The 27,722-nt window shown below is 48.4% G+C and overlaps 1 protein-coding gene across 6 annotated transcripts in view; it reads left to right on the plus strand.

The window, feature by feature from the left end:
* Positions 1 to 26,970, plus strand: part of LOC114855179 (metabotropic glutamate receptor 7) — a 127,165-nt gene extending 100,195 nt beyond the window's left edge. For 3 of the 6 annotated variants that reach the window (XM_029150102.3, XM_041070783.2, XM_055509109.1), the window contains exons 6-10: positions 6,264 to 6,464; positions 7,904 to 8,043; positions 12,698 to 13,633; positions 24,018 to 24,264; positions 25,676 to 26,970. In XM_029150102.3, coding sequence (XP_029005935.1) covers positions 6,264 to 6,464; positions 7,904 to 8,043; positions 12,698 to 13,633; positions 24,018 to 24,264; positions 25,676 to 25,725 — 1,574 coding nt within the window. In that variant the 3' untranslated portion in view covers positions 25,726 to 26,970. The other 3 variants (XM_029150103.3, XR_008694803.1, XM_041070784.2) reach the window with 3 other exon arrangements.
* The last annotated feature ends 752 nt before the right edge of the window (positions 26,971 to 27,722 follow it).

The following is a 27,722-nucleotide window of genomic DNA, read 5'->3' on the forward strand; positions in this document are numbered from 1 at the left end:
GGAAGCATGGGCGACAGCGGAGTGGCAAAACGGCTCTTCCTGCGTGTGCACCTTCGCCGCCTTCGCCACCGCATTGAAACAGATCTTCCAGGAAGTCACCCCGGGACGCGAAGCGGCTCAGCGGCTGGTTAATATTCGACAGGGCGGCAGACCGACGGCGAAGTACGCAATCGAGTTCCGCACGCTAGCCGCAGAAGCCGGCTGGGACGCCACCGCACTGGGTGATGTATTTATCCGCGGACTCTCTCGGCGAGTCAAGGACTGCTTGGCAGCGAGGGATTTGCCCAGCAGTTTGGACGCTCTGATCGCCCTGGCGATACAAATTGACCGCAGGCTGGGGAGCAACGAACGGGAGCACCACCGAGAGGAAAGCCTGCGGGAGAACCGTCGACTTCGCACCACGAGCCCCAGGAGGGGGCAGCGTGAGCCTGGCGGTCAGTCCGTTCCTCGGAACCCGGAAGTGGGACCGCAGCCAGAGGAACCGATGCAGATCGGCCGCGCACGGCTGTCAGAGGAGGAGAAGCGGCGTCGACGCTCCCATGGACTGTGTTTGTATTGCGGTCAGGCCGGGCATCTTGCCCTGCGCTGTCCACTAAAAGACATGGCTCATCGCTAGCACGGAGGGTAGCGGTGAGCCGAACAATTTTAGGTAGCGCCTCCGCTCGCTCATTGCCTACGGTAACACTAGTCTCCAGTACCCGATCCGTCCAGCAGGCGGTCCTCATTGACTCCGGAGCTGATGCCAGTCTGATGGACGCCGGACTGGTGGAGCGACTGGGCATCGCGGCCATTCCCTTGGCGTCTCCCGTGGAAACGGCCGCGCTGGACGGACGACGGCTCTGGAGAGTCACGCATCGAACTGAACCGGTAATAATGACTTTTTCTGACACGCACACCGAGAAAATCACGTTTTTGGTCGTGGAGTCGTGCTACCACCCGGTGGTACTGGGCCACACGTGGTTGAGGCTACACAACCCCACACTGGATTGGCGCAAGGGGGAGGTGAGCCGATGGGATTCAGACTGTATGAACACTTGCTTTCAGCCCGCAGTCTCCCAACAGGCACCTGCAGGGGCGACGGCGACAATCGGTGAGGAGATCGAGCAGGCCGATCTGATGGGAGTCCCCGATTGCTACCACGACCTTCGCGCTGTGTTTAGCAAGGTCCGTGCGACCTCCCTTCCGCCCCACCGAAAGCATGACTGCGCGATCAACCTGCGCCCAGGGACCACGCCTCCCAAGGGGAGGTTGTATCAGCTTTCTCCCAAGGAAACCCGGGCCATGAAGGAATATCTGGACTCCGCGCTGGCCTCGGGTATCATTCGTCCCTCATCCTCTCCTGCAGGCGCAGGTTTCTTCTTTGTGGGGAAGAAGGACGGTTCCCTGCGGCCCTGCATTGATTACCGGGGCCTCAATGACATCACTGTAAGAGACTCCTACCCTCTTCCCTTATTATCCTCCGCGTTCGAGTTGCTAGCAGGAGCTACTCACTTTACCAAGTTGGACCTCCGTAACGCCTACCACCTGGTTCGGATCCGAGAGGGGGACGAATGGAAGACGGCCTTCAATACCCCGAATGGACACTATGAGTACCTCGTCATGCCCTTTGGTCTGACCAACGCGCCAGCGGTCTTCCAGGCGTTTGTAAATGAGGTACTCGGCCCCATGATAAATGACTTTGTCTTTGTATACCTTGATGATATCCTGGTCTTTTCCCGCTCCGAGGAGGAGCACATTGCTCATGTCCGCCAGGTCCTCAGGAAATTACTGGAACACCGATTATATGTTAAGGCAGAAAAGTGTGAGTTCCATGCAGACCAGGTCTCGTTTTTAGGATTTATCGTCAGCAGGGACAAGATCGAAATGGACCCAGCCAAGACCCAGGCAGTTCAGGAGTGGCCGGTCCCACAGAGCAGGAAGGAGGTGCAGCGCTTCCTAGGATTTGCCAACTTCTACAGAAAGTTCATCAGGAGGTTCAGCAGCATTGCCGCTCCATTGCACGCACTAACCTCATGTAAGACTGCTTTTCAGTGGACAGGCGAGGCAGAGGAGGCGTTTCAACGTTTGAAACGCAGTTTCGTCACGGCACCCGTGCTGCGGATGCCCGACCCACAGCGGCAGTTCGTGGTGGAGGTCGACGCGTCCAACTCCGGAGTCGGGGCCGTGCTGTCCCAGAGGGATCCCACGGACGGTAGGATCCACCCATGTGCCTTCATGTCCCGCAAGCTATCTCCCGCGGAGCGGAATTACGACATCGGGGACCGAGAACTGCTCGCGGTAAAGGTATCCCTAGAGGAGTGGAGACACTGGCTGGAGGGGGCAGACCAGCCTTTCCTAGTATATACAGATCATAAGAACCTTGAGTACCTGAGAACGGCGAAGCGGCTGAACTCACGCCAGGCCCGATGGGCACTGTTCTTCAGTCGCTTCAATTTTCACTTGTCGTACCGTCCTGGATCCAAGAATGTGAAACCTGACGTTCTGTCTCGTCTGCATGACGCGCAGCAGGAACCAGCAGAACCTGAGTCCATCCTACCGCCGGGATGTCTGGTGGGGGCAGTCACCTGGTCGGTGGAGCGTCTGGTACGGGAGGCCAACCGCGACCGTCCAGCCCCACGCGGCGCCCCGCCCAACCGGCTGTTCGTGCCACCCGACCTCAGGGGAGAGGTCATCCAGTGGGCTCACGCCTCACTAGTAAGTGGACACCCCGGGGTGGCTGGCACTCTGTTTAGGCTGGGGGAGAGGTTCTGGTGGCCGACGGTGAAGAAGGACGTCCAGGAATACGTCGCCGCATGCCCCACGTGTGCCATGGGCAAGGCGTCGCATCAGCGACCGGCCGGTCTGCTGCGTCCTCTGCCGGTGCCGCACCGCCCCTGGTCACACCTAGCCCTGGATTTCGTCACCGGCCTACCACCCTCCCAGGGGAAGACAGTCGTCATGACGGTGGTAGACCGCTTCTCCAGGTTAGCCCACTTTATATCCCTACCCAAGTTGCCGTCAGCCAAGGCTACGGCCCAAGCCATGCTCGAGCATGTTTTTAAACTCCACGGCTTCCCCTCGGACATTGTGTCGGACCGAGGGCCCCAGTTCGTCTCGCGATTTTGGCGAGAGTTCTGTTCTCTCCTAGGGGCTGAAGTTAGCTTATCGTCAGGGTACCACCCCGAGTCCAATGGACAGGCCGAACGGGCCAATCAGCAGTTGGAGGTAGGATTGCGGCTCCTCGCCTCCAGAAACCCGGGGTCATGGGCCAGCAAACTCGTGTGGGTGGAGTTCGCCCACAACACGCTGCCCTGCGCCTCCACCGGACTGACCCCGTTTCAGTGCGCCTATGGGTTCCAGCCGCCATTATTTCCGGCTTCGGAGGAAGAGGTCCGCGTCCCGTCGGCGCACGCCCTGGTCCAGCGTTGCCGTCGCACATGGTTGCAGGCACGGCGCACCATGTTGCGGGCACGGGACCAGTACAAGCGGGCGGCCGACCGTAAGCGGATACCGGGCCCAGAATACAAGGTGGGCGATCAGGTCTGGTTGTCCACCAGAGACCTCAGGTTGCAGGCCCAGACCCGTAAGTTGACTCCGAAATTCATTGGTCCATATACGATATCGCAAATTATTAATCCTGTTTCTGTGAGGCTCTCATTGCCCAGGACAATGAAGATCCACCCCACATTCCACATCAGCCGCCTCAAGCCCTATCGATCGTGCCCCATGGTTCCTCCACATCAACCGCCTCCTCCTCCTCGGATCGTGGACGGAGGGCCTGTCTACACGGTTCGGGACCTCCGCGACTGCAGACGTCGGGGGCGGGGCTTCCAGTATCTGGTCGACTGGGAGGGCTACGGGCCGGACGAACGCTCTTGGGTGCCGGCCCGGGACATACTGGACAAGTCCCTTATCAGAGACTTTCATGCAACACATCCTGAGGCCCCGTCCCCGGACGGGATGGGGCAACACAGCCACGGCTCTGCGGACGAGGAGGATTCCGGCGCTGGACCCTCCTCCTGATGTCCTCCCTCCTCCCACCCTGCTTCATCGCCCGGGCGAGGGGGGGTGATTCGAGCCCTCCTCCTGTTTCCTCCCTCCACCCGCCCTGGGCGGAGGGGGGAGGGGCTCGTTGGCGCCGTGGAAGACGCCATGGGGGGGGGGTACTGTCATGATTCATGTTACGTGTCACATCCTGTTTTATTTTGTTAACTTCCTGTCACGCTCCGGTTCTCATCATCCACACCTGTTGCTAATTAGTAATCAGCACCTGTACTTAACCTCCACCTCTCACCCACACCAGTCGCCAGATTGTTAGTTCATGTACTCTTTCCAGCATTCTATTGTAGCCATTCGTGTTTTGACCGTGACCGCCTCGACCTTTGATTCTTGCCTGAACCCTGTTGATCCCGCAACCTGTGAAAGACCTGTGCCTGATAATCTGACCGTGAGTTTTTGCCTGATCCTTGTCTGTACTGTCGCCAAGTCTGCTCGTGTACCGAACCCTGCCTGGACCTTGATTCTGAGATTGCCTGCTCCTTTGTATATTGCCTACTGGAACGTACTGTGTTTGACCTGGACTGCCTGACTCTGATTCACCGAATAAACCTGCACTTAATCACATCTGTGTTTCTGCGCCGTGCATGTGGGTCCGACACCTGCCCAAGCCTGACAGATTTGAAGGGCACATTTGCCGCAGCTGGTTTGAACACGTTTTATCAGAATGTTCTGCCAGGTTACCTCAACTCGACAGCCCTCGATGCAAAACTGTTGTGCATGTTGGGAACGGCATATCTTTGTGAGCAGGTTTTCTCAGTAATGAGCATAAATAAAAGAAGGCTTGAATCACATGCTGAAGTTGGCTGCAAATGATATTGATGAGCTGAGGAAAGCTGAAAGATGTCAGGTATTAGGAGTCCAATAAACTATGCAACCCCACTTAAAGTGCTGCATGAGACACCCTGATCTACTTCTGTGAATCATTGAGGCATTGTGCGTTGGGCCGAGTGATTTCGAGACACTTTCTTCAAACAGACTCAGTTAATAGTTTTTACCTTTGGTGCCACAAGCAGCTGATTGTTTTCAGGCTTTTGTCAGACATCGTTTACAAGCTGCTGCGCTTTTAGTTAAACTTAAGCTCGTTCTCTAATTTGTTACCTTGGTTTTGAACATTTGCAGCGATTCCGTTACAACAGTGAACAGCTGGTTTCATTTAGCCGCTAATACAAATGATAATTGACTGAAATTAGCTTCTAATCGTTCAGAAGCAGGTCAGCAAGCGAACAGCACCACAGAGGAGTCGCTTCACAGAGGTAAAACCCCAGCAGCCGAAGGACGGACCAGTATGCTGGTACCAACTGGACCACAGCAAAGGTCATTGAGGGAACAGGGTCAGAACCAGCCTGCTGCGAAGAAGACAGGCGGGATCAGTGGTTCTGCAGAACTGTGCCTGTGACCCAGCTGTAGTGGAGTAGGGGTCGGACAGTGGTCCTTTTCAGGTCTGTTAGCCACAGATGAGATGTCACTTGGGCCATGATGGAACATTAAACTGTGTCTGAAGGAAACAGAGACAGGTTGAACCTGCAGCCTTGTGGCAGCCCAGGTACCGACCGGGCTCAGTAACCCACTATGTGGTTCCTGGTTACCAGAGTGACGCTGAACAAACAAAAACATTCATTTACCGCCTTGTGAAGTTCACCTGCAATAGTTCAGGGACAGGATGTTGACAAAATCCCGCAGCTCCCGTTGGTTCTGGAAAACAGAGGATGTTTTGATTATTAGTCAAATTTTAAAAATACATGTTAAAAAAATAAAAGTGAAGCACATGAGCTCCATCCTCCCATCAGCTGCAGGGAATCCCTTTTACACAAGGCTGTTCCTGGTCCACGCTGCTGGACCCACAGTGTTTGGGTCAGGCTTCGTCTGATGCAGGTTCTGCTCCAGCTACAGCCAGGACCAACATGCCGTCAACCACGGCCAACGGCAGCTGTGCTCATCAGTTGTTCAGCTTCCTCTACTTCTTCTTTGACTTCCTGTTGTGCGCAGATTGAAGCTTGAGACGCAGGTTGTAGCTGATTAAGTACCAGAAACCATGCGGTCAGAGTTCAGGTGGAACCGGAACCGATCTGTGTTGGGTGTAAAGCAGCACCATGTTGAGCGCTGGTCGTTTTGATCACATTAAAACAGTTGGTTTCGGGTTGAGTCCAGTTTGCGTGTCCTGAGCTTTTTGGGACTCTTTAACTATGTCATCTCCTGGTTCTGGTTCCTGTTTCCCTCTCTCTCAGGTCAGGAGCGTATCGGCATTGATTCCAAGTACGAGCAGGAGGGTAAGGTCCAGTTTGTGATCGACGCTGTCTACGCCATGGCCCACGCCCTCCACAACATGCAGCGGGACCTGTGTCCGGAGAACTCCGGCATCTGCCCCGACATGGAGGTGGCGGGGGGCAAGAAGCTGCTCAAGTACATCCGCAGCGTCAGCTTCAACGGTAAGTTGCGGGATGCTGCAGGCTAAAATGAGCAGCTTCAGGCTCCAAGACACGAAAATCCAAATCTAAAGCTCAGAATGTTTGCGATGTCGTACAGATCAATCTGTCGCTTTATGGGTGTCATGTTTACGTGATGGGATTTACCGTCTGATGCGTGAATCTGAAAGCGTTGCCTTCGACTCAAAGCCTCTAGACGTGACAAGCAGAAGGGGCAAACAGTCCTGCAGTAGCAGAACACGTCCGGACGGCACCGATCCGAGAAAGAGCAGGCCGGTGTACCTGTTGGATCCAGATGTTCCACATGTCTCTGTACTCTGTACGTAACTTCACGGGTCCTAATTTGAGCAGTGTCTAAAACATTGGTTGGTTGAGCTGAGGCCAGAACCGAACCGAGACAAGAAGATGCTAAGTTGATGGTTCTGAGTCCTGATTTCTGAATCGTGTCCAAAGGTCAAGTAATAGAATCTAAACATGGGTGTTTTTGGTTTCGTTGACTTCAGTTATCAGCTCATGAGCAAAGCGTCGGTGATTGGTCCTAATTAAGCAGACGAGCCCACTTCACTTTATGAGTCACAGCAGCTTCTAGAAGAAGAACCAGATATCGTTCAGAAACCGAAACCAGCTATTAACTCAACTACTGATCTGAGATCAGTAGTTGAGTTAATCATGAGTCGTGTTCCTGTGTGGTTTCCTGTATTATTTTGTTAAATTCTGGTTTAGTTCCTGTGTCGCTTGAGATTCACCACCTGCATCTAATAAAACCTGTACTAACCCCCATCTCACCCTAGCCAGTTGTCAGATTCTTAGCTCATGTCACTCTGTGTCTATGCTCCAGAGACCTTCTGTGTACCAGTCCTGGACCTCGCTTTGACTTTGCCTTGCCTGCTCCTTCGGTTCTGCTTGTGGACCTTGTCTGGAGATTGACTGCCTATTTGCCTGTTTCCTGCCTGTACTACTGCACCTGCCAAACCTGTGTATCGACCTTCACCTATCTGACCACCGCGTGTTCATGAAAACAAAAATCGTAGTCATTGTCTGGGCTGCGTCCTCTGCAGTTTCTGACAGATCAGACTCTGCAACGATCAGATGTTTAAGGATTTTGGCGTTGGTTGTTTTAGCTCAGATGTCGTTAAGATTAAAAAATGGAACATTTAAAGACCCCCCCAAATAGCTTGTATTTGTTGTTTGGTAAATTTTAGATCCAAATCTCAATTTGATTGAAGATTCAAGATTCAAAAAACTTTATTAATCCCAGAGGGGATTTATTTATTTGATCACTGTCAGAGATGGAGGTACACACAAGAAGGACGGGAGATTAAAAATACGAATGCTAACACATCTACACACACTCACATCAATTAATAATTACTGTTGTCTAATTACATCTAATTACAGGGTCCTATGTTAAACCTGATCTGTTGCCTGTTCCTCCCCCACAGGCAGCGCCGGTACTTCAGTGACCTTCAACCGGAACGGCGATGCCCCCGGACGCTACGACCTGTTTCAGTACCAGTGGAACAATGCGACTGGGCCGGGCTACCGCGCCATCGGCCAATGGACGGACACGCTGCAGCTCAACGTGAGTAAACTGAGTGCTGAGAGGTCAGCAAGGCTCATGTTCACCCTCCAAACCTGCTCTCGAGTTTATGGTCAGAAAAAATCCCACTGAAAACTGTCACTGGGGTTCGATTAGTTCTTTCCTGCTCCGTGTTATCGGACTCTGGCTGGGCCCAACTGGAGGGTTTTCAAGCCAATTTACACCAGATTTGCTGGTCTGCACAGTCTAATTGGAGTTGCTGGGGCTGATAAGATTATCAGATGCTGGGAATTTATTAGGCTCTGAGCCAAACGGACCAACACTGAAACCTGGCAGCAGATGCTTGGTTCGGGTTGGTTCTGTAACACACAGGTCCACGTCACCACAAACAAAGGCCAACCCCCCCACCCCTACTCTCTCTCTCTGCAGGGCCTCTGCATTCACGTCACGCATCTGCTGCTTCTCACCCCTAAATTATTCACGTCCAGCCTCCAGTCAGCCAGATGTGGCCGAGCCTCAGCTCTGTCCTCATCTTTCCTTCGTTTGAGTTGTAGACGTCCACGCACCGTGAGCTCACTTACAGAGTTCAGCAGTCCTGGGGCTCGGTGATCTTTGTCTGAATCGGCTGCTGAGGGGACGTGTGTCCTGTACGTGGTGATACATGAAGAGCGGGTCCGATATGTGACCTGCTGTGACCAGGCTTAGCTGTGGTCTGATGGCTGTGATGGTTCTGTCAGGCTTTGCTGTACCAGAACCAATGAGTACAAGCCGAAGACAAACCGCAGTTGGCTTTTTCTGCCCCAGTTAGAATCTTTGCAGAGCCTAAACAAATCCTCACATTAATACCAAACATCTTCACCCGCTTTGGACAGAGACTGGACCAGATAAACGTTTTCCCACTCGGAGGACAAGGAGAAACAAAGTGTTTGAAATGAAAAGTAAGCGTAAAGAGCTGCATCACTGTGTCATTTCATTAAACGCCTTATATAAAGGATTACAGCCGCATTAGGAAATGATGCTTTCTATTGATGACTCTGCAGAACCTGCAGAACCCGTGGACAGACTTAGTGTGGATCCAGTCTTCATTGACCTTATCCTGTTTCATTCATCGCTGAAGATGTCTTGTGTTTGAGCCCGTCAGCTCAGCTTCTCTCCAGGCTCCCGGCTGTGATCCTCACACAGGCCATCTGTTGTTTGGGTTCAAGAGAGCGGTGAAAGTAGTATATGGACTTTACTTCATGCATGAGTCCCAGTAAACTGATCAGACATGCGATTAACTTGTCATCTAATGAACCGCATATTAGAAACAATGAAATGTCACGAATGAACGCTGGCAGCTGTGCAGACCTGCAGCGCCACCTAGAGGCGGTGTGAACCCTGTAGCACTGAGGTGAGTCTGAACTTGTGATGACGGTTCATGCAAACAGCGGCTCAGTGGGACTTCTCCCACTTCTTAAGATATTGCTAGCATCGCAGGTAAAAAAACGTTGTCCTGCCCATGAAGCCTCTGGAGGAATGTGCCTGACGATGGAAGGTGAACATGACCCACTCAAACTCTGATGCTGCTCAGGCTCATCACCACTAATCAGATCTAACCTTGATCTCAGCGACAGCTCTGAGTCAGATGTGGAGATTTGAAACAGGCACGCCAGGCCAGCAGGATGCTGGTTCAATTCCCTCAGTGATCAGCAGCACATCACCAGTACGGGTTGATCTGTCATGCGGCCAGTGGCACACTGCTGATGAGAAGCTGTAGCTGTAGTCGGGTTCCTCTGACAAATGTGACTGCGATTAAAACTGATTATAAAACCTGAAACGCTGTTTTGCAGATTTCTTGTGACAGATGTGAGGAGGCAGCTGCGCTACAGTGACAGACACTCGCTGGTTAAACGCCAGATGTGAGGTCCGGCGAGCGGCAGGCTTCGTGGGCTGGTTAATCCTCGGCTCCTCATTAAAACACCTTCACTCGCTCCCGGACTGAAACTTTGCTTTGAAGACGTGGGTTTTATTCAGATTCTTCACAAACAAACAGTAGAACAAAGAAGGGCAATTTCTCACCTGTGCTGGGAACTGCTCCGCTCCCTCCCAGCAAATGCTCCCGCTTTCATTATTCTGCAGCAGCTCTTCCAACACTGCGGCGTTTAAGATTGAAAATACACTGAAATGGAAAAATGCTGCTGTGAAGTGCAGCTCAAATGTTGTGCCTGGGATTATGATAAAGGCTTTTTCTGAACTTCAGATGCTGAAGCTTCAAATCAGTTTTAATCCTTTTCTCCTGGTGCTGCTCGTGTTAAACCCAACTAAAAGTTCTTCCAAGTCAAAAACTTTTGTGCATCCACCTTCAGAACCAGGTGCAGTCACACAGTTAATGTTCTCCAGCAGGAACATTGACAGAAATCAGTGTTTTAGTTCACAGCTCGGTATGTTTACGCTATTTGACCTGCACCGATCAGCAGTAGTTCACCAAATGAACCGATGTTTGTGTGGATCCAGGGTCCAGAGGTTCATCCTCTGCTTAGCTTCATTTCACATTCTGATTTGATGATTCTTTCATTAATGTTCATCACCCTCCAGGACCCATGTGCTGATCTGTAGAACACTGAGCTGGACATCAGCTATTAAAGACCAAGACGCACTGTGGCCCCATGAAGCCATCACTGTTTGTGCGTAGGACACAAACTCATGGAAGCAGGTGTGAGGACGTCCCCGCTTCAGTCTCTGCAGGAGCACGACTCGTCTCCCTCTTTGTCGTGTAGCCAAGGAGGTTGTTTTCAGCGCTGACCTGACGCTTTATCACAGCGGAGCAGAGGCAGGTGGAGCAGCTGATAAGACGAGCACATGGAGGATTCCTCCTCTGCACCACTCAGAAAACAAGGAATATCCACTTCCTGTTTTTAGCTCCACACATTCTCCCTCCTCCTTTAATCCCATCAGCGATAATGACTGTTCAACGTGGCAGAAGCTGTGAAGACAAAACTGTAGACAAAGGATCTCCGTATAAACTGAATCCTTGGAAAAACAGCCTTAAACAGATTTAAGGTTTCTGGCTCAGCTTCAGCTCCAGCTGCTCTGGATGCAGTGACACAATTGTTACGGAGCCTGAGCCAAACAAATGTGATTCCCTTCAGCTGCAGCTTTGTTTCCTGTGATGCCACTTGTGTTACACAGCAGACTGTGGCTCAGCGCTCTCCATACCAGCTCTGTTTCTGACTGAGAGGGACCAAATCTGCCTTGTCAGTAAAACCGCTGTTTACGTTTGAGGACACACATCTGTCTCATTGCCCATGTCTGCCGATGAGGCTCTTGGCTCCCACCAGTGATTATCTGGGCTCCACCTCATGGGCAGCACATGAATAGACCTGAGTGTAGTTTGAGCTGATCTGCTGATCAGAGAGAGCAACGCTTGTCCTACCGTTTGGGTCGTCATCATTGTTTCAGCTCGGTGCCGATGGGACACTTGGTTTTCAGCCTGACAGTCGCCTCCTTTGGCTGACCCCCCGTTGGGCTTCAGCTGGAGGAGGAACCGTGGATGTTGAACCAGGGACCTCTGTCCGGCTTCCGACCAGCTGTGACACTGCTTTAAAACCTGAGTTTTAAAACCTGAATCATTGACGACGCGTGGCAGCTGGCAGAGCTCCTGAGCGTGTAAAGGCAAGGAGACAGATGGCGTTTTCATTTAAATGATTGAGCCGACATCGCTCCTGGCTTTTGGAACCTTCACCCTAAAATCCTTAAGGATTTGTGAAGCGAAAGGCACCAGCAGCAGCCATTCATCAGGTTTTAGTACAATTCATATGCTAAGTATGGGAGCACTCACCTGCTGGGAGCTTGCTTCATCACAGCGCTGGTCAGAAAGCTCAGCATGAAGTGGACACGTTGAGGATGCTGATAATGTGGAGACAGGCATATTAGAGGCTGTTTGGCCACGGTGAGAATCAAAAGACAAATACAAGCAGTGGGCCGACTCAGGCTCTTTATCCCGAGCATCCAGGTTATCAAGCTGGCTTTCTGGCAGCACAGAGCGCCTGAGGAGAGTCTGGTTAATGGTGGGAGCTGATAACATCCAGGATCATTTTTTTTACTTCTTTCTCAAGCTTAGCCCCTGGCTCCAGAACCAAACACCCATTCAGCCTGGTCTTTGTAGATTGTGTATCTGACTTGGTCCCCAGTACTGTGTAATGGATTATCTCTGGGTCACAGTGGCACTTAAATTCCTCCCAGTCCAGTCGAATCCTTCAAACATAAACCAACTGTCGGTTAAAATCAAAACCCCAGCAAGTTGAACCTTGTCTTCTCTGCCGACGGTTCCTCACGTAGTTTCTGTTGCCCTGGTTGTTGCAGGGCTGATGCATCGTCTCAGTAGTTTGACTTTAAATGCGATGGCCGTCTCTCCTGTAAAACCCTGAAGTGGCTTCAGTCTAAACACTGAACGTCTGCATAAACGCGTTGCATGATGAGAGCAGAGCTGTGATCTCTGCAGAGATCAGTCATTGACGTTGCACTAATGGAGTCTTCATTAGTCATTAGCAGGAGTCAAGCTGTGCAATAAATCAATGAGACCTTTTCTTCCATAATGAGAAGAGAAACTCCCTGTTTGACATCGGTGATGCAGCAGAGGCTCCGATCACATCATCAGCGTCATCGACCCACCGCGATCTGTACATGTTGGTAACCTCTATCCTGTGTTTCCTTCCAGGTGGAGGACATGCGGTGGCCTCGGGGGGAGCAGGACATCCCCACCTCCGTCTGCAGCCTGCCCTGTAAGACGGGGGAGAGGAAGAAGGTGGTGAAGGGCATGGCCTGCTGCTGGCACTGCGAGCCCTGCGAGGACTACCAGTACCAGGTCGACGAGTTCACCTGCAAGGTCTGCACCTACAACATGAGACCCACGGCCAACCGCTCGTCCTGCCAGGCCATCCCCATCGTCAAGCTAGAGTGGCACTCTCCCTGGGCTCTGATCCCCGTTTTCCTGGCCATGCTCGGCATCATCGCCACCATCTTTGTCATGGCCACGTTTATCCGGTACAATGACACTCCCATCGTCCGAGCGTCCGGCCGGGAGCTCAGTTACGTTCTTCTGACGGGGATATTTCTGTGCTACATCATCACGTTCCTCATGATCGCAAAGCCAGATGTTGGCGTGTGCTCGTTCAGAAGGATTTTTCTGGGTTTGGGAATGTGCATCAGCTACGCCGCCCTCCTCACCAAAACCAACCGCATCTACAGGATCTTCGAGCAGGGGAAGAAGTCAGTGACGGCGCCCAGGCTGATCAGCCCCACCTCGCAGCTGGCCATCACCTCCAGTCTCATTGCCGTGCAGCTGCTGGGGGTGCTGGTCTGGTTCGGCGTGGATCCACCTAACACTGTCATAGACTACGATGAGCAGAAGAACATGAACCCGGATCTGGCACGAGGAGTGTTGAAGTGCGACATAACGGATCTTCAGATCATCTGCTCGCTGGGTTACAGTATCCTGCTGATGGTCACATGTACTGTTTACGCCATAAAGACCCGCGGGGTCCCGGAGAACTTCAACGAGGCCAAGCCCATTGGGTTCACCATGTACACCACCTGCATCGTGTGGTTGGCCTTTATACCCATCTTCTTTGGCACAGCGCAGTCGGCAGAGAAGGTAAGAACCTGTGCAGCCCTCAGCTCCATTGGGAGAAAAGATGTGCCTGAATCCTGGTGCTGGAGCAGTGGATATGTGATGATGATGCGCCTCTCCATCTGGTTCTCAGTCAAACTGGGGTTTGTTGCTGAATATGCATTTTCTCCAACCATAAGTCATGAATGACACCAGGGTCCAGCTGCTGTGACTTGCTGCTTCCGACAGGAGGCTGCTACTTGTTCAGCCAACACTCAGCTGTAATGTGATGATGGTGAGCCGTTTCCTTAGCTTTTATCATCAGCCACTCACTGCAGTTACAAATCACCAAATAGCAGAAACCGTGTCAAGTGGAGAATTACTGCGTCACTGTTGTGTCCCACTTTGTCAGCGTGAAGGCTTCCAAACGAGGCCCATCTGCCACTGGAAAATAATCTCCTTCTGATTTGTGCATAGATGAAAAAGGTTTATAGCAAAGTGCGTGTGGCAAATGAAAGGAGGAAGATAAAACAGGCAATTAATGGGACCTTGTTTTATTTTACAAGAGCAGGATCCCACATGGCTGCTGGAATGTCGCTTCGACAGAAACGTGTGTATCCTATCAACCGCCAGCGGTTTTTCTTATCGGACTTTTGGTACTGATGAAGCAGTTACGACTGTAATGCTGAGGTGCTGAACTGTGAGTCCACCAGGGAGTTTGCTCAGAAGACTGAGTGTTCGGCAACTTTAGAAAACGCTGCTAAACCACTCTCACTGTGCTGCTGCTGTGACTGTTGATGTATCAGTGACGTCAGGCATCGTCAAGGCTGTTTGTGTAGCTTTGCTCTGTTCTGAGTCATTGTTGTCCTGAGGATTTGGTTTCTGTCTGATGTGGAGCTCTGGGATCCATTGGGATCGATCAGGTTTTCGTGCTGGTTGAAGCAGACCTTGGTTCTGTGTAACCACCAACAATTATGTCTTTCTCACGTCAGTGGATGTAGCGGAACGTGTAAAAGTGCTGACATGTGGTTGTGTTGAACGTTTTGCTTTGCAGCAAAAGAAGCCTGTGCACATTAGTATCCACCCAACAGCTGCTGTGCTGACTCTGAAGGCTTTTCTGACAGAAAAAGTGTGGAACTTCCAAACTTAGCAGCTTTTCCTTATGCGATGAAGCAGCAGAGTGAACCTAAGTATCCTGCTAATGCTATGATTGTGGTGTGGCTGCAGAGCTGTAGACTCAACTGAAGGCACAGATTAGGAGCTTCGACTCACCTCATCCCTGCTGTTATCACTGTCCCAGGTGAGACTGGACTAGTCGGCTGCACAGCTGCATCCTCCTCATCAGAGTTTAATAAGGTCATGTGAATTCCATAAGGCAGCGAGATGCAGGACATGATGTGTTGTTGGAAGGATGAAACCCGGTCTGGACATTAGACGTCTGTGGGCAGTCCAGAGATGCAGTAGGAACGTATGACGTCTGAAGTTACTGCTGTTCAGAATTTTTAACCTTATACAGTAAGGTTATTAATCTGGTTTCTAAGCCTCCAACCTTTCCACTTTATCTCCACTGCCAACAGAAGTGTTTGCACAAACAACCACCTGCTAGTGCAGCTTTTGTAGCATCAAATAAAGCAGAGGGATTAGCCTCTGTGTGCTTAACACTGTCCCATTCTCATATTGATAAAAGCAGTTTCTTGCAGCCTGAAGAGGGATTTGCTGTATCTAAACGTAGCAGAGTTAAACTGTGTATTCTCTGATATGAATGCAGCGGGTGAATCCTTTAGGATTTAGCTCTGAAACAATAAGCTTTGAGTTCAGGGTCCTAGGTGACGATGGAGGCGAAAGCAAATCAGCTTTCTGCAGCCTTTATCCAGCCACCGACGTCTCTGTTAAAGTTGGAGGCTAGTTGGGTCCTTGGGATTACCTGGGACAGATCACACGGATGCCCACTGATCCATTTGGGTCAAGCCACTGCAAAATGACAAATCAGATCATTACACAAATAGAAGCTGATAGCACGAATGGTTCTGACTGTCACTGGTGTCGGTTCTGATGATGATGTGCAAATGTCATCTGCTGTTTTAGTGGTCAGTGAACGACCAGTTGCTTGTTTGTGTCTCGCGGACATTTTGATAAATAAGTCGGCAGATGAAGCGTTTCTTTCGGCACACAGAGCCTTTCTGGCCTCAGGGCAAACCGCCAAGGTCAGACAGCAAAGACTTGCTGCTGTCATCCAGCCCAAAGTGCCTCCTCCCATGCTAATCGAAGTCCTGTCCTCCTCCTGTATTTGTAATGCTGATATCATTTCTTTTCAGCTTAATTACTGATGTGATATTAATAAAGGATGAGTCTGTTCAGAGGAGCATCTTCCTTCTCACAAATACAAACTACAGAGATGCTTCTTTAGTCAACTCGTGTCCATCAGACTCTGGCTTCTATGTAATATCTAAGGCATCTAATAAATAGCTAAAATATAAAGACCTTCTGCTTTTGTTGCCATGGCGACTGGGCAGCGGCAGCACCTCACAGGAAGGAGGTCCACTAGGTTCACATCCACAGTTGGACTGTTCAGTCTGTGTGAATGCGATAGTTGTGTGAACAGAGCGACTGGCACCAGTGGACTTTTAAAACTGAGCTGTCAGTGGCTCTTAAACTCCAGAACCATCAGGAACTGAAGGGAGAAATGTCTTCCGTTAAGATCTAGTTAAAAACAGAACAACAAGCACGTCAACAACCTGCATCTAAACCGGTGCCAGAGGTCAAGAGGCTCCAGCACACTATCACGCTATAAGAGCAGACGTCCAGAAGCTTCTAACTAATAACTAAGACTAGAAACTAATTAATAACCACTAACAACTAACACTAACGATTAACAATAACTGACGAATAACAACTAACAATAATTAACAACTAACGATTAACAATAACTAACCACTAACAACTTACATCTAACATCTAACGACTAACAACTGTAAAACGAATGACTAACCTTGTTCAAGAAGATGCAGGTAACGCTAAATCATGAAGGACGATATGTCTCGTGTTTTTGGACTCTGAGCTGGAGGATCTGACTGAACCATGTGCAGAGAAGCGATTCATATTTTCTCTTCTGCAGAATGTTTTAAATTGAACAGGGGCAAGATCAGATATAATAAAGAACTTAAAGCTAAAGGTTGACCTTTGACCTCTCCAACAGGCTTCAACATAAATCACCACGACACCGTCAGTGTCTCCAACCTATTGATTATTAAATAACAAATACAATTGTTCAGGGACCTGGCCAGAGTTTGCAGTAGAGTTTCTGTTGGGAGTTGGGATTAAACATTTAACGGCCTTAATATTGATTGCTTTTGTGCATAAAACCTATGTGCCCCCAAATATCATCCTGTCTGTCAGCGTCAACACTAGTTAATGTAGACATTTATAGAATAGGAGATTTCCTATTAGTAGCTGAACACAGTGTCAGGAGGTTTGCTTCTCCTTCACTTCCGCCTGTTTTTTACAAATATGGACTGCGTCTGCGCAGTAGCCGAGCGGGACCGTGTGTGCGGGTGTTAATGCTGCAGGTTCTGCACAGGAGCGGAAATAACAAAATAAAAGTGGTCTGACATGAAGGCGGGCGTGAAACGAAGTTTACCACCAACGTGTCACTAAAACAGGCATTTAAAGGAGAAGACACTGTGTTCAGCTACTAATAGGAATTCTCAAGATTAAACCACAGACTAATGCTGATGCTGAAGACAGGATGTACATTGGTTGTGAGCAGGTTCTAAACCAGGCACATCGCTACAATGTTGCTGACATTCTACAGATAGGTTGAACCGGCAGGAAATGGGGGCTGCAATGAGCTGTTGTTTTCAGGAAGAAAGAGTGTCTCCAGTCCTGCAGTGTCCAAGCAAAGCAGTTAACCTCAGGGTTTTGTAATGGCTGGAATGAAAATAAGTAGAGAGAGCAGTAGCTGATGTAGAAGTAAATGGAGAGTCAGTAACAGGGGATGCGGTGCCCTCGTAGGCACAATCAGATGTACTTGACCCTGTGAAACATGTCCACCATCTTATGCTTGTCCGTAACAACAACGATGCCAGATTTAATTACTGTAGGCAGATGGGAAGAAGTCGATTTGTTTTCCATGATTTTTATAGTGCTACAGAATTTTTGGGGCTTTGAACCATTGGCAAGTAGTTGTTGTGTAAAGAAAGTTGTTTTTTTATACCTGATTGATTGAGTACATTTCTTTCTGGAGGATTGCCAGTCAGACACTTTGTTAGAGATCTTTGCTATACGCCAGAGGTGGTGTTTCTGTCTAATGAGTTTAGAGAGATCTGAGCTGATCCAATGACTGTTACGATTTTTTACTCTGATTCTTTTAATGGGAGCATGTTTATCCAAAATCACAGTAAATGAAGCTTTAAAATATGTCCATGCAGCTTCTATATTGGTGATAAGACCAAGTCAGTGCCACGCAAATTGAGTAATATCGTCTAAAAAAGCAGTTTCATTGAAGTTTTTTAAACTATGCACATGACAAAAGTTCCTTGAGGAAGGGCGCTCAGTTGAGTGAGTCGTTAACGACTCATTCCTGTTTTCTGTCCTGCTGACTGAGCTAAGCAGCTGCTGCCATGTGGCGAGAGAAGGTACTGCATGGACCTGAACGAGTCGTTCACTGTTCCACAGTGGCGAATCAGTTGGGTGACAACATTCCATTACGTCAGATGTAAACAGGAAGACGATAAAGTCATGCAGAACTTTATATCGTATTTATTTTATAATTGCCTGCAGCAGCTAATTAGGCGATGATCCGATCAGCATGTTGATAGCTGAATGGTAATGTCGGGCACGTCCTTGTGCCACATCTTAGGCGAGATGTTTAGCCGAAACGTTCATGGGCTAGGCAACAGCACCACAACGTAGTGGCAGACCTTCAGATCTCCAAAGTTGTCCACAATTTATCCACGGATAATAAAAAGCCAGGGAAGTAAAAAATGAAGTGGGAGAGAGACAAATGGCAGAAGAAAACTGTGGAGCAGTACAATCAAACATACGCAGGTAGGAGGCAAGTCAGAGACGAGTCGACTTTTTCACCTGGGGTGATAATTTTATTAGTAAAGTAGTTCATAAAGTCATTGCTGCTGAGATTTAGGGGCTAGTTTGCTCAACACAGTTATAACCCTTAGTCAGACTGGCTACAGTGCTGAAAAGAAACCTAGGGTTGTTTTTTTTTCCTCAAGGGAAAGGAATAATGTTTTTCTAGCAGTATGAAGTGCTCAAGGGAAGCACACAAACAGGAAGTGACCTCACAGGGAAAACAACAAATCAAAAGGGATGTGGAGAACAAAACCCAAACACGTCCTAACGATTGTCACATCGTTAAAGAACTGATGAAGAATGTAAATTTTAATCGGTGAAAGGAGCCAAGAAATATCATAAACTTTTTATGAACAGCAGCTTCATGACGGTTGTCTGATTCAAATGAAGCACCCATTGCTTTGGCCTCTGAATCAGTGTGATAGATTGTAATTAATTATTATTTAAAGTTTTCCTGTACATGTTAATATGACACAAAACTGAAGCTTTAAAAATCCAGATCCTCAGTTAAATGTTGGGTTGGGTGGATGATAAATGTTCTGTTCTTGTTTTCAGATCTAATCTGGTTCCTGTTTCTTATCTCCATTTGCTGTGACTTCTATTATTACATCCGATCCTTGACCCCAACATGACCCACACGCTGGAATATTACATCCGTCATCTGCTGTCGGAGCAGGACTTTGTTCAATCGGGTCCATGAGCGCAGGTTCCTTTATGGAAATTCACTCCAACATCCATAAAGCATAAGCAGAGCTGGTGGAGCTGCTGCAGGAACCACTGAGCCATAAAATCCTCTGAACCTTCGGCTGCTGCTTCAATATTCTAATGTCGTCTCAAGGCTTTACTCAAATTACAGAGGCTGCTGAATTTAGAGCAGCATGGATTCATTAGGAAACAAACAGCTGGAAGTAATCCGCAGTGTTTGACAGTGACAGACACATGCCTGAACGAAACATTTGGGTCAAAAGTCAATGCTAAATTTACTTTAAGCGTTTTTGGGTTTTTTTGCCCAAGACAAACAAGGAATTGCATCCGGTCTGACTCCGTCTTTTCATACCAACAGTAATTATTTACATATGAATTAAAGTTATATACATACATTATTTGCATAAAGTAAAGAATAGAAAGAATAGGAAGTTAGAATAAAATAAATTAAAATTGCACCACACATGTTTTTACTAAGTCCTATCTCTGTGATGGAGTTAAGCTCAGAAACAGCCTGGGGGAAGAAGCTGACTCTGTGTCTGGTGGTTCTGGTGGCCGTGGTTCTGTGACGCCTGCCAGAGCAGAGGAGCTGTTTCGGTTTATGTGCAGGATGTGTGGGGTCAGCAGTGATGCTGACAGCCTGTTTCCTGAGTCTGGACCAGTACAGATGTTCGATGGAAGGGAGCTCAGTCCCGATGATCGTCTCTGCTGACCGGACCACCCTCTGCGGTCTGTGTTTGTCCTGTTTGGAGGCTGAACCAAACCACACAGTGATGGAGGTGCAGAGGACAGACTGAAAGATGGCCATGTAGAAGATGGTCAGCAGCTCCTGGGTTCCTTGAACTTCCTGGGCTGTCTCAAAGTACAACCTCTGCTGGGTCCTGGGTTCAAATTCCCGGAGCGGACCGGGTGCCTTTCTGTGTGGAGTTTGTATGTTCTCCCCATGTTCTCGTGGGTTCTATAATGCATGTCCTTGGACCGTGGGAGAAAGCCGGAGAACCTCCCACAATCCAAAGACATGCATTAGGTTGATTAGTCACTCTGAATTGCCTGTAGGTGTGACTGTGTTTTTGAATGGTTGTCTGTCTGTGTGTTGCCCTGCGATGGACTGGTGACCTGTCCAGGGTGTACCCTGCCTCTAGCCCAAAAACGCCTGGGATAGGCTGCCTGGGATGTCTGTCTGTCTGTCTGTCTGTCTGTCTGTCTGTCTGTCTGTGGGGGGGGGCACTTCAGGTCCTGGTAGATTGTGGACCCTAGGAACCCTAGGGGTCAGCATTAGACATTGTGTTATTGTGGATGGTGGGGGAGCAGGTCTGTATGTATATGCATTTGCTAGCCTCAGGGTGTGGCGATGATGCAAAGAGAAGCAGCGTCCAGTTGGAGCCGTGGGACTCCTGTCCATCCCAACTGGGAAGAAGGGCCGTTAGCAGCTGATTTACTTCAGGAGCAGTTTTCCGTGTGTCTTATGAGAACCTCCAGATCTTTAATCTTAAAATTGCTGGTAGATTAAAGCTCCAGAGTAAATCCTACCCTGTGTTTCTGATAGTACAGTAGATGTTCAAGGTGGTTGGTAGATGAATCATCCATTTCGCCCAGGGATGCCCAACCTTTTTTGAACAAAGATCTACTTTTAAATTTGTCAGTGTCCCAGGATCCACCAGACCAAACATAAAGCCAATTACTACTCATACTTGCATATTTATTATGCATGAAATAAAACTGAAAAGTAGTCTCTAATATTCCATATATATTAAAAACATAGTTTAATTAAAGTTAGAATGGAGCTATTTCTCTACTTTAGTGGGACCTCTGGCACTGGGAGGAGGCAGCTAGTTTCTCATAGTTGGGGCAGTAGGAGCTGGTTGCAAGCCATAAGCAGGCAGCAAGTGGTCATCAGATGTACAGAACGTACTTTGACTTAATGATATTCATGTGGGGCGGCATGGTGGTGCAGTGGCACTGTCGCCTCACAGCAAGAAGGTTCTGGGTTCGATTCCCGGAGGCGGCCCTGGTGCCTTTCTGTGTGGAGTTTGCACGTTCTCCCCGTGCTTGCGTGGGTTCTCTCTGGGTTCTCCGGCTTCCTCCTCCCACAGTCCAAGGATGTGCATTAGGTTGATTGGACTCTCTCCATTGCCGGAAGGTGTGAGTGTGTGTGTGTGTGTGTGTGTGTGTGAATGGTTGTCTGTCTATGTGTTGCCCTGCGATGGACTGGCGACCCATCCAGGGTGTACCCTGCCTCTCGCCCATAGTCAGCTGGGTTAGGCTCCAGCACCCCCGTGACCCCGCATTAGGGAATAAGCAGTACAGAAAATGGATGGATGGATATTCATGTGAGAGAAAGCACACTGACACAGATAGGTTGATTCGAAAAGCACTGTCAAGTTGAAAGCACATGTTCTAAGATTGTGATATTTTTGTTCAGGCAGTAAGTCTTACGTCATGCCAGGTGTTGCTCTGGATTTTATCTTAATGTCATTTTGCAGTGTGAGAATCTCGTTCTCAACAGCAGAATTATCCAAATGGAAAAGTAAAACAATTTTTGAGACAATACTATCCACACCCATACATGGACCCAAATGGAAACAACTGGCAACAGGCTTCAATGGATGCAATGGATGCGTGATTTCCACCACCTTCCAGCGTCCTGTATTCCCATCTAGCCTTGTTATCTTGGACCTTGCTACTGACCACCGGCACCGATTCTGTCTAGCCCCTAGACAGAATCTGTCCCTATCTTGATCCTGTCTGGTAACGACCCTGCACACTAGCTTGACGACGACCCTGCCTGTGACGGAACGGTACTGTAATACTGAGCTCTTTTGGTTAAGGAACCCTGCCTGTCCACGACACAGATTCTGTTTGATCCTATGTACTACCCTGCATGATCTGAACTTTGTCTCTTGGAATAAATCCTCATTTACTTTCGCCAAGTGTGTCTGAGCTGTGCATGTGGGTCCAGCGTCTAGTATATCCTGACAGTGACAGTGTAATAATTGCACGTCCTTAATGGCAGCCATGATACAGTATGGCTTAAAGTCGCTGAGTGCATCTGCAGCCATAAAAAAGGCTTCTTTCACAACTTCGCCATCCTTAAAAGACTTCTTGTGTTTTGTAGAACGCAACTGACGCGATAAGAAGCTATAGTTGCAGCCTTGCCCTTGGTGTTTGGCCTGGTAAGAATGGACTGCTGTGCTGCTAACTGCCCCTTCAATTCCCAGACTTTCTGGGTGCGTAGGGCTTTTGTGCACAGTCTTGAAATGCCGCTCCAAATTGCCCTTGTTCGGTAATTGCCCTTGTTCGCTAAGGCCACGCTGACATTGCAAATAAGAGAGATGGACCTCGAACTTGAATAAACAAAAAAAGAATCCTCTTCCCATTCCCAATGAAAATGATCTGTTTTCGTTGTTTTGGCTTCTGCCATAGTTGCGTTTTACTCTGCTGAAGTCTCAGCTTTCTCCACACTTAAACAGCGAGTCCCTGCTAATTACAGTATTAGCAGCAAGTCACTGCTAATACTGTAATAAGTACAGTTAGGTGCATCTGTCAGTAAATAGCGCAAATATTTAAGAACCAATTAAAACCTATGAAAGCTAAATCTCATTACTTCATTGGACTATCAAGCAAAACCTCATCGTCCCTCGCAGTTTCGGCACACGCTACAGCACAGCGCTGCTTAAGTCATTAAGTCATCTTGTAAGGTTAAATAAATTTTATTAATTATTTAATTAATTAATTAGCGTTTTTTTACTTTTTTTTACTTTGTCGTGTATTTTCTCTTTTCTTCAACCACGACAGAGATTTCACAAGAACTCAACTTTGAAGTTTAAATCAATAGCATACAAATTTATTATACATGACAAATTAAATCAATCAGATAACGATTACAAAAGAGTAATAACAAGAGAGGCAGAGACCGAATTCACCTGCTTGTTCCTCTGCAGAGAGAACCGAGAGGTCGGAAAAGGTCCGCTGTGTGCTACCAGCGGACCCTCTGCGAAGCGCTCTGAAAACCCCAGCCTGTGAAGGCCTGCTTTTAACCACCACCTAAAGTCTTTCCACATGTCCAAATAAGGCTACTTGGAAAGTCCTGGCGCTGGGCCGTGTTATCTGTCCGGCTCCCAGATCCATCTGGCCCAGCTTCAGCTGGGCTCTATGTATTTCTCTCATAAGCAATGATCAATTTTACTACTAAAAGTAAATGTAAATGATAAATATACTACAACTTGATATGTAATGAGATGAGATGTGGAAACGGTAAAGACAGAAAGGGCATATCAGAAGGCAATTGACTCTGTCGATCAACTGGTTGGGCACCCCTGATTTAGTCTCATCCTGCTACAGCATCTTAGTCTCTAATGTCCAGGAACTGAATCAGATCAGGTCTTGTTTAGCTTCTCAGTTACTTCTCTCTCTTCTCTTACTACATTCTACATACAGTAATGTCTGAGTCAGTGGAAGCTCCTGGTGTGAAGAGAATGTGAACCAGCTGGAGTTCAGAACAGAAACATGTGGGTTAACCTTCCAGCATCGCTCTTAAAAAACAAGCTACAGGCTCGGAGCGGCACCAGAACCTCAAGTCATTGACTGTGTGACTGACGCTGTTTCAGATGTGTGTCATAACATGCTTGTTTCCCCACAGCTCTACATCCAGACCACCACGCTCACCATCTCCATGAACCTGAGCGCGTCCGTGGCCCTCGGGATGCTCTACGTGCCCAAAGTCTACGTCATCATCTTCCACCCGGAGCTCAACGTGCAGAAGAGGAAGCGTTCCTTCAAAGCCGTGGTCACGGCTGCCACCATGTCGTCCCGGCTCTCTCACAAGGCCAGTGACCGGCCCAACGGCGAGGCCAAGACGGAGCTGTGCGAGAACGTCGACCCCAACAGTGAGTAGAGTGTGAGACCAACTGTGAGAACTTGATTTTGGCCTTTGAATGAGCAAAATGTGCAGCTGGCGCCCAGTTGTCCTGTCGTCCTCGCCTCTGAGGCTGAGGTTCAGAGACTTGTTCAGTCTGAATCGAAATGAATCACATCCTCTTGATTTTTCTTAATCAACACATCACCACTGCATAAACAGCTAATACTGGTGTTGAAGCCTTTGCTTTAGGATCAAAGAAGCCTGAACCAGCTTTAATGACTGTGGCTTTGTTTAACCACATGGTCTGTGCCTCACTTATGTCACTTCAACCTCCATAAAGGGCATCACGTAACTCCCTCTGTTCTCTGGGACTACTTACCAAATAATGTTTTTCTCCCCCTGACAGGCTAATTTCATAATTTATCAGAGGTAAGAGCAAATTAATCTTCTGCTTCTGCTTTGCTGTCCTGACCTTGATCCATTTTTGTCTGGAGGTTTGAGGAGAGAGAGATGAGAGGGGAGAGTGGCAGGAATGTTAAGTGGACGTCCTCGACTCTTTATCATCATCTTTCAATTGACTCGTAACTTTTACGAGGTGGGAGAGGAGAGCGTAATATGTTTGAGTGGCAGATTGACAGCTTCTCCACAGAACCTCAGGGTTCACTGCAGGTCTACTGGAAAGCCCAGAACCTGGTCCTGTCTGACCCTGTAATAAGCGGCTTGTCCGATGTGATGCGTTCAAATTGTTTCCAAAACATTTAAGGACCAAGTGACTGGACGGCTGTGCTGTATCACCCCCCCCCCCACTCCTCTTCCTCCTCCTCCTGCTCTGTCCTCTCTGCTGACAACAAGGCGTCTGTCTCTCCATTTTTCTGACTCCAGCTGTTTGTAAAAGGCCGAATCTGTCTGATTTGACTTCTCTAAGGCCTCTGCCTCCTCCAAAGGCTGCTTTCAGACCCAACAAAGGCTCTCTCTATCTCTGAAACAGGCTCACACAAAGGATCCTGACACTGTGCCTGCATTAGTGACTTACTTCTGCTACTTCAGGTTCTCAGAGGATTAGTCTCAGTAGCACCTCCACCAGCGTACCTCGCTTCTCCATAAGGTCTTTTTGCCTGTGAATATAGAATCCAACGTTAGGTAGAAACGTCTGACACGTGGAGACTCTGACTCTCATTCATCACTGACACATCAGTTAATCCGGCATAACTGAAGCCAGAGCTAGAACCTGGTCGCGGTTCTGAGTCCATTTCATACTGTATATGCATGTGCCTGTGATGCTCTGCGTTCCGTTCCAACCTCTCACCCCATCACTGCTGAGTGGTTGGAACAGACCTGCTGTCATTCCATCTCCATCATTGCTGCTGCTGCTGCTGCTGCTCCGTCTGTGCTGCCTTCACTGACCCTGATCCCAGCTATGTGCACGTCCTCCTTTTCAGGTCCTGCAGTGAAGAAGAAATTTGTGAGCTACAACGACCTTGTGATCTAACCATGCGACAGACTGGAGACAAAGGAGAGGCCCACGTCTCCACGAAACGGGATGTGGACTCATTGCCCACCACAAACTGAAGCAGCCTTGTGGTCAGAGAAACAGAAGAAGGTGAAGGACCGTTTCAAAAAAAACAAACACAGGATGCATGAGCGCAGCCTCTGGGCTGAGGAGCTGATGTCCAAGCATCTGTGCTCGTCCAAGGAGCCTCCTCGTCTCGTCTACTTCCAAACTGCTTCCTGTCGACCTGTCTGTGCTTCTTTATGGCTTCTGTGTCCCAATCCTTTGTTGTCCTTTTCATTTCCTTGTTTATTATGTTGATGAATCTGTTTTGCTTTGCGTCTTGGATGCATAGAGTCTTTCCTTAAAGCCATATTTCTCACTTTGCTCACGCCGACACCTGGAATCTGCTTTTTGTCACAGACAGATCCTCCACCACTGCGTCCACTGTGATGTGGTTCACACTCAGGGCTGCGTTTCCTCCATTCAGCCTCGTTAGTCTCACAAATGTTAAAAAGCAGCAAACGGGGAGGTCTTGTTTGGGCCCAGATGAGTCAGAACCAGTTAAGTGATGTTGTGGTAATTTCTGCCTGCATGAACCTTCATCTTCCACCTTCCACAGTCTAGATCTGGGATTTGACTCACAAAAGGAATGTACATAAAGTGGTTGTTGAGCCTAAGTCAGGTGGTAAAAACCAGATTCCTCCTCAACAAACAAGAGATGTTTGCACATACATGACCAGTGTTTTGTAGGTGTGACAATGATAATGATGATGATGATGATGATGATGATGATGATGACCCTTAACTGTGTTGTAGCCAACTTAAGAGAACCTAACGGGTTTGACTCGTGCTGAGGTTGTTCATGCATGCCTGATATGTTCGATGTTGAAAATGAAAAAACGAAAACAACGCTCGGTTCCACTTGTCTGCTCTGACGTCTCCTAGTTCTGTTCTTTACTGTCCACTTCCTCTGACGCGGCTTTAAGCGGTTTCTTATTTTCATGGAAACTGTAGGAAATGGAGAAAAATATGAATCTATATTTAAGAAAACAAAACCCTTGTAAAAAGGAAGCATGTATGTTTTCTACTGTTTGTACCTGGTACCTTCATGTTGCCCTGCTGCTTCTGTGCCAATGTTGTGGGAGAGATTTACATTTGGCCACTCATGCAACTATTTTGTGGTGTTGTCTAAGAATGTATCAACATGAAATAAAACAAGTCTTTGGTTATTTTTTTTATATATTTCCTGAGCAGAGAGTTGTTTGGTGTCTGTGTGTCTTAGAAGCTTCTTCACTGTGGGAAATGTTTGATGTGGAGAGAATGAGCGCCTCCAAAGTGAAGCCGGTTCATGAACGACTTCTTTGAAGTTTCACACACGTTTCAGTATTTTAGAGCCTTTAGATCAGGGGTGTCAAGCATACGGCCGGAAACGGATTTAATCCGTCCGATTTTGTAAAGTATAAAAATTAGCTGCAAATTTTCAGTAAAATAAACTGCTGTTCCATTTGCGTAGCAATTGTGTTAAGCAAGCAAACTGTTTATACCAGGACAGAGCAAGTAGTTCAAGCAGCAGCCAGTCTGGATGAGCTACTTTGCTTTTCCTGCTATACTTATTACGGCTTCTGCTTTTTATTATGTGCCTTGGCACCGTCTTTGCCCCAAGATGTCAGAAAGAAAAGTGCACGGAGTGTTCAAAGAAAAATGGTCCTCGTCCAATTTATTCACGGAAGTGAATGGGAAAGTTCACAGCATGTTGCAGTGCTAAAGAATTTAACCTTCGTAACCTTCATGCCGACAAATACTTTCAAGGACAGCGGAGAAGACAGAAGGTGAATGAACTGATGGCGCCTGTGTTTAGTCTCAGCTGAGACGTCCGTGACGCTGCAGTGAAAGCTAGCTACCTCATTGCTAATGAAACGCAGTGGCTTCAAAACCATTTAGTGAGGGTGAATTTGTAAAAACATGCGTGTGTGTGCCAACATCAGCCTGACAAG

This window comes from Betta splendens, chromosome 5 (assembly GCF_900634795.4).
Source record: "Betta splendens chromosome 5, fBetSpl5.4, whole genome shotgun sequence".
In the NCBI taxonomy this organism is placed as follows: Eukaryota; Metazoa; Chordata; class Actinopteri; order Anabantiformes; family Osphronemidae; genus Betta; species Betta splendens.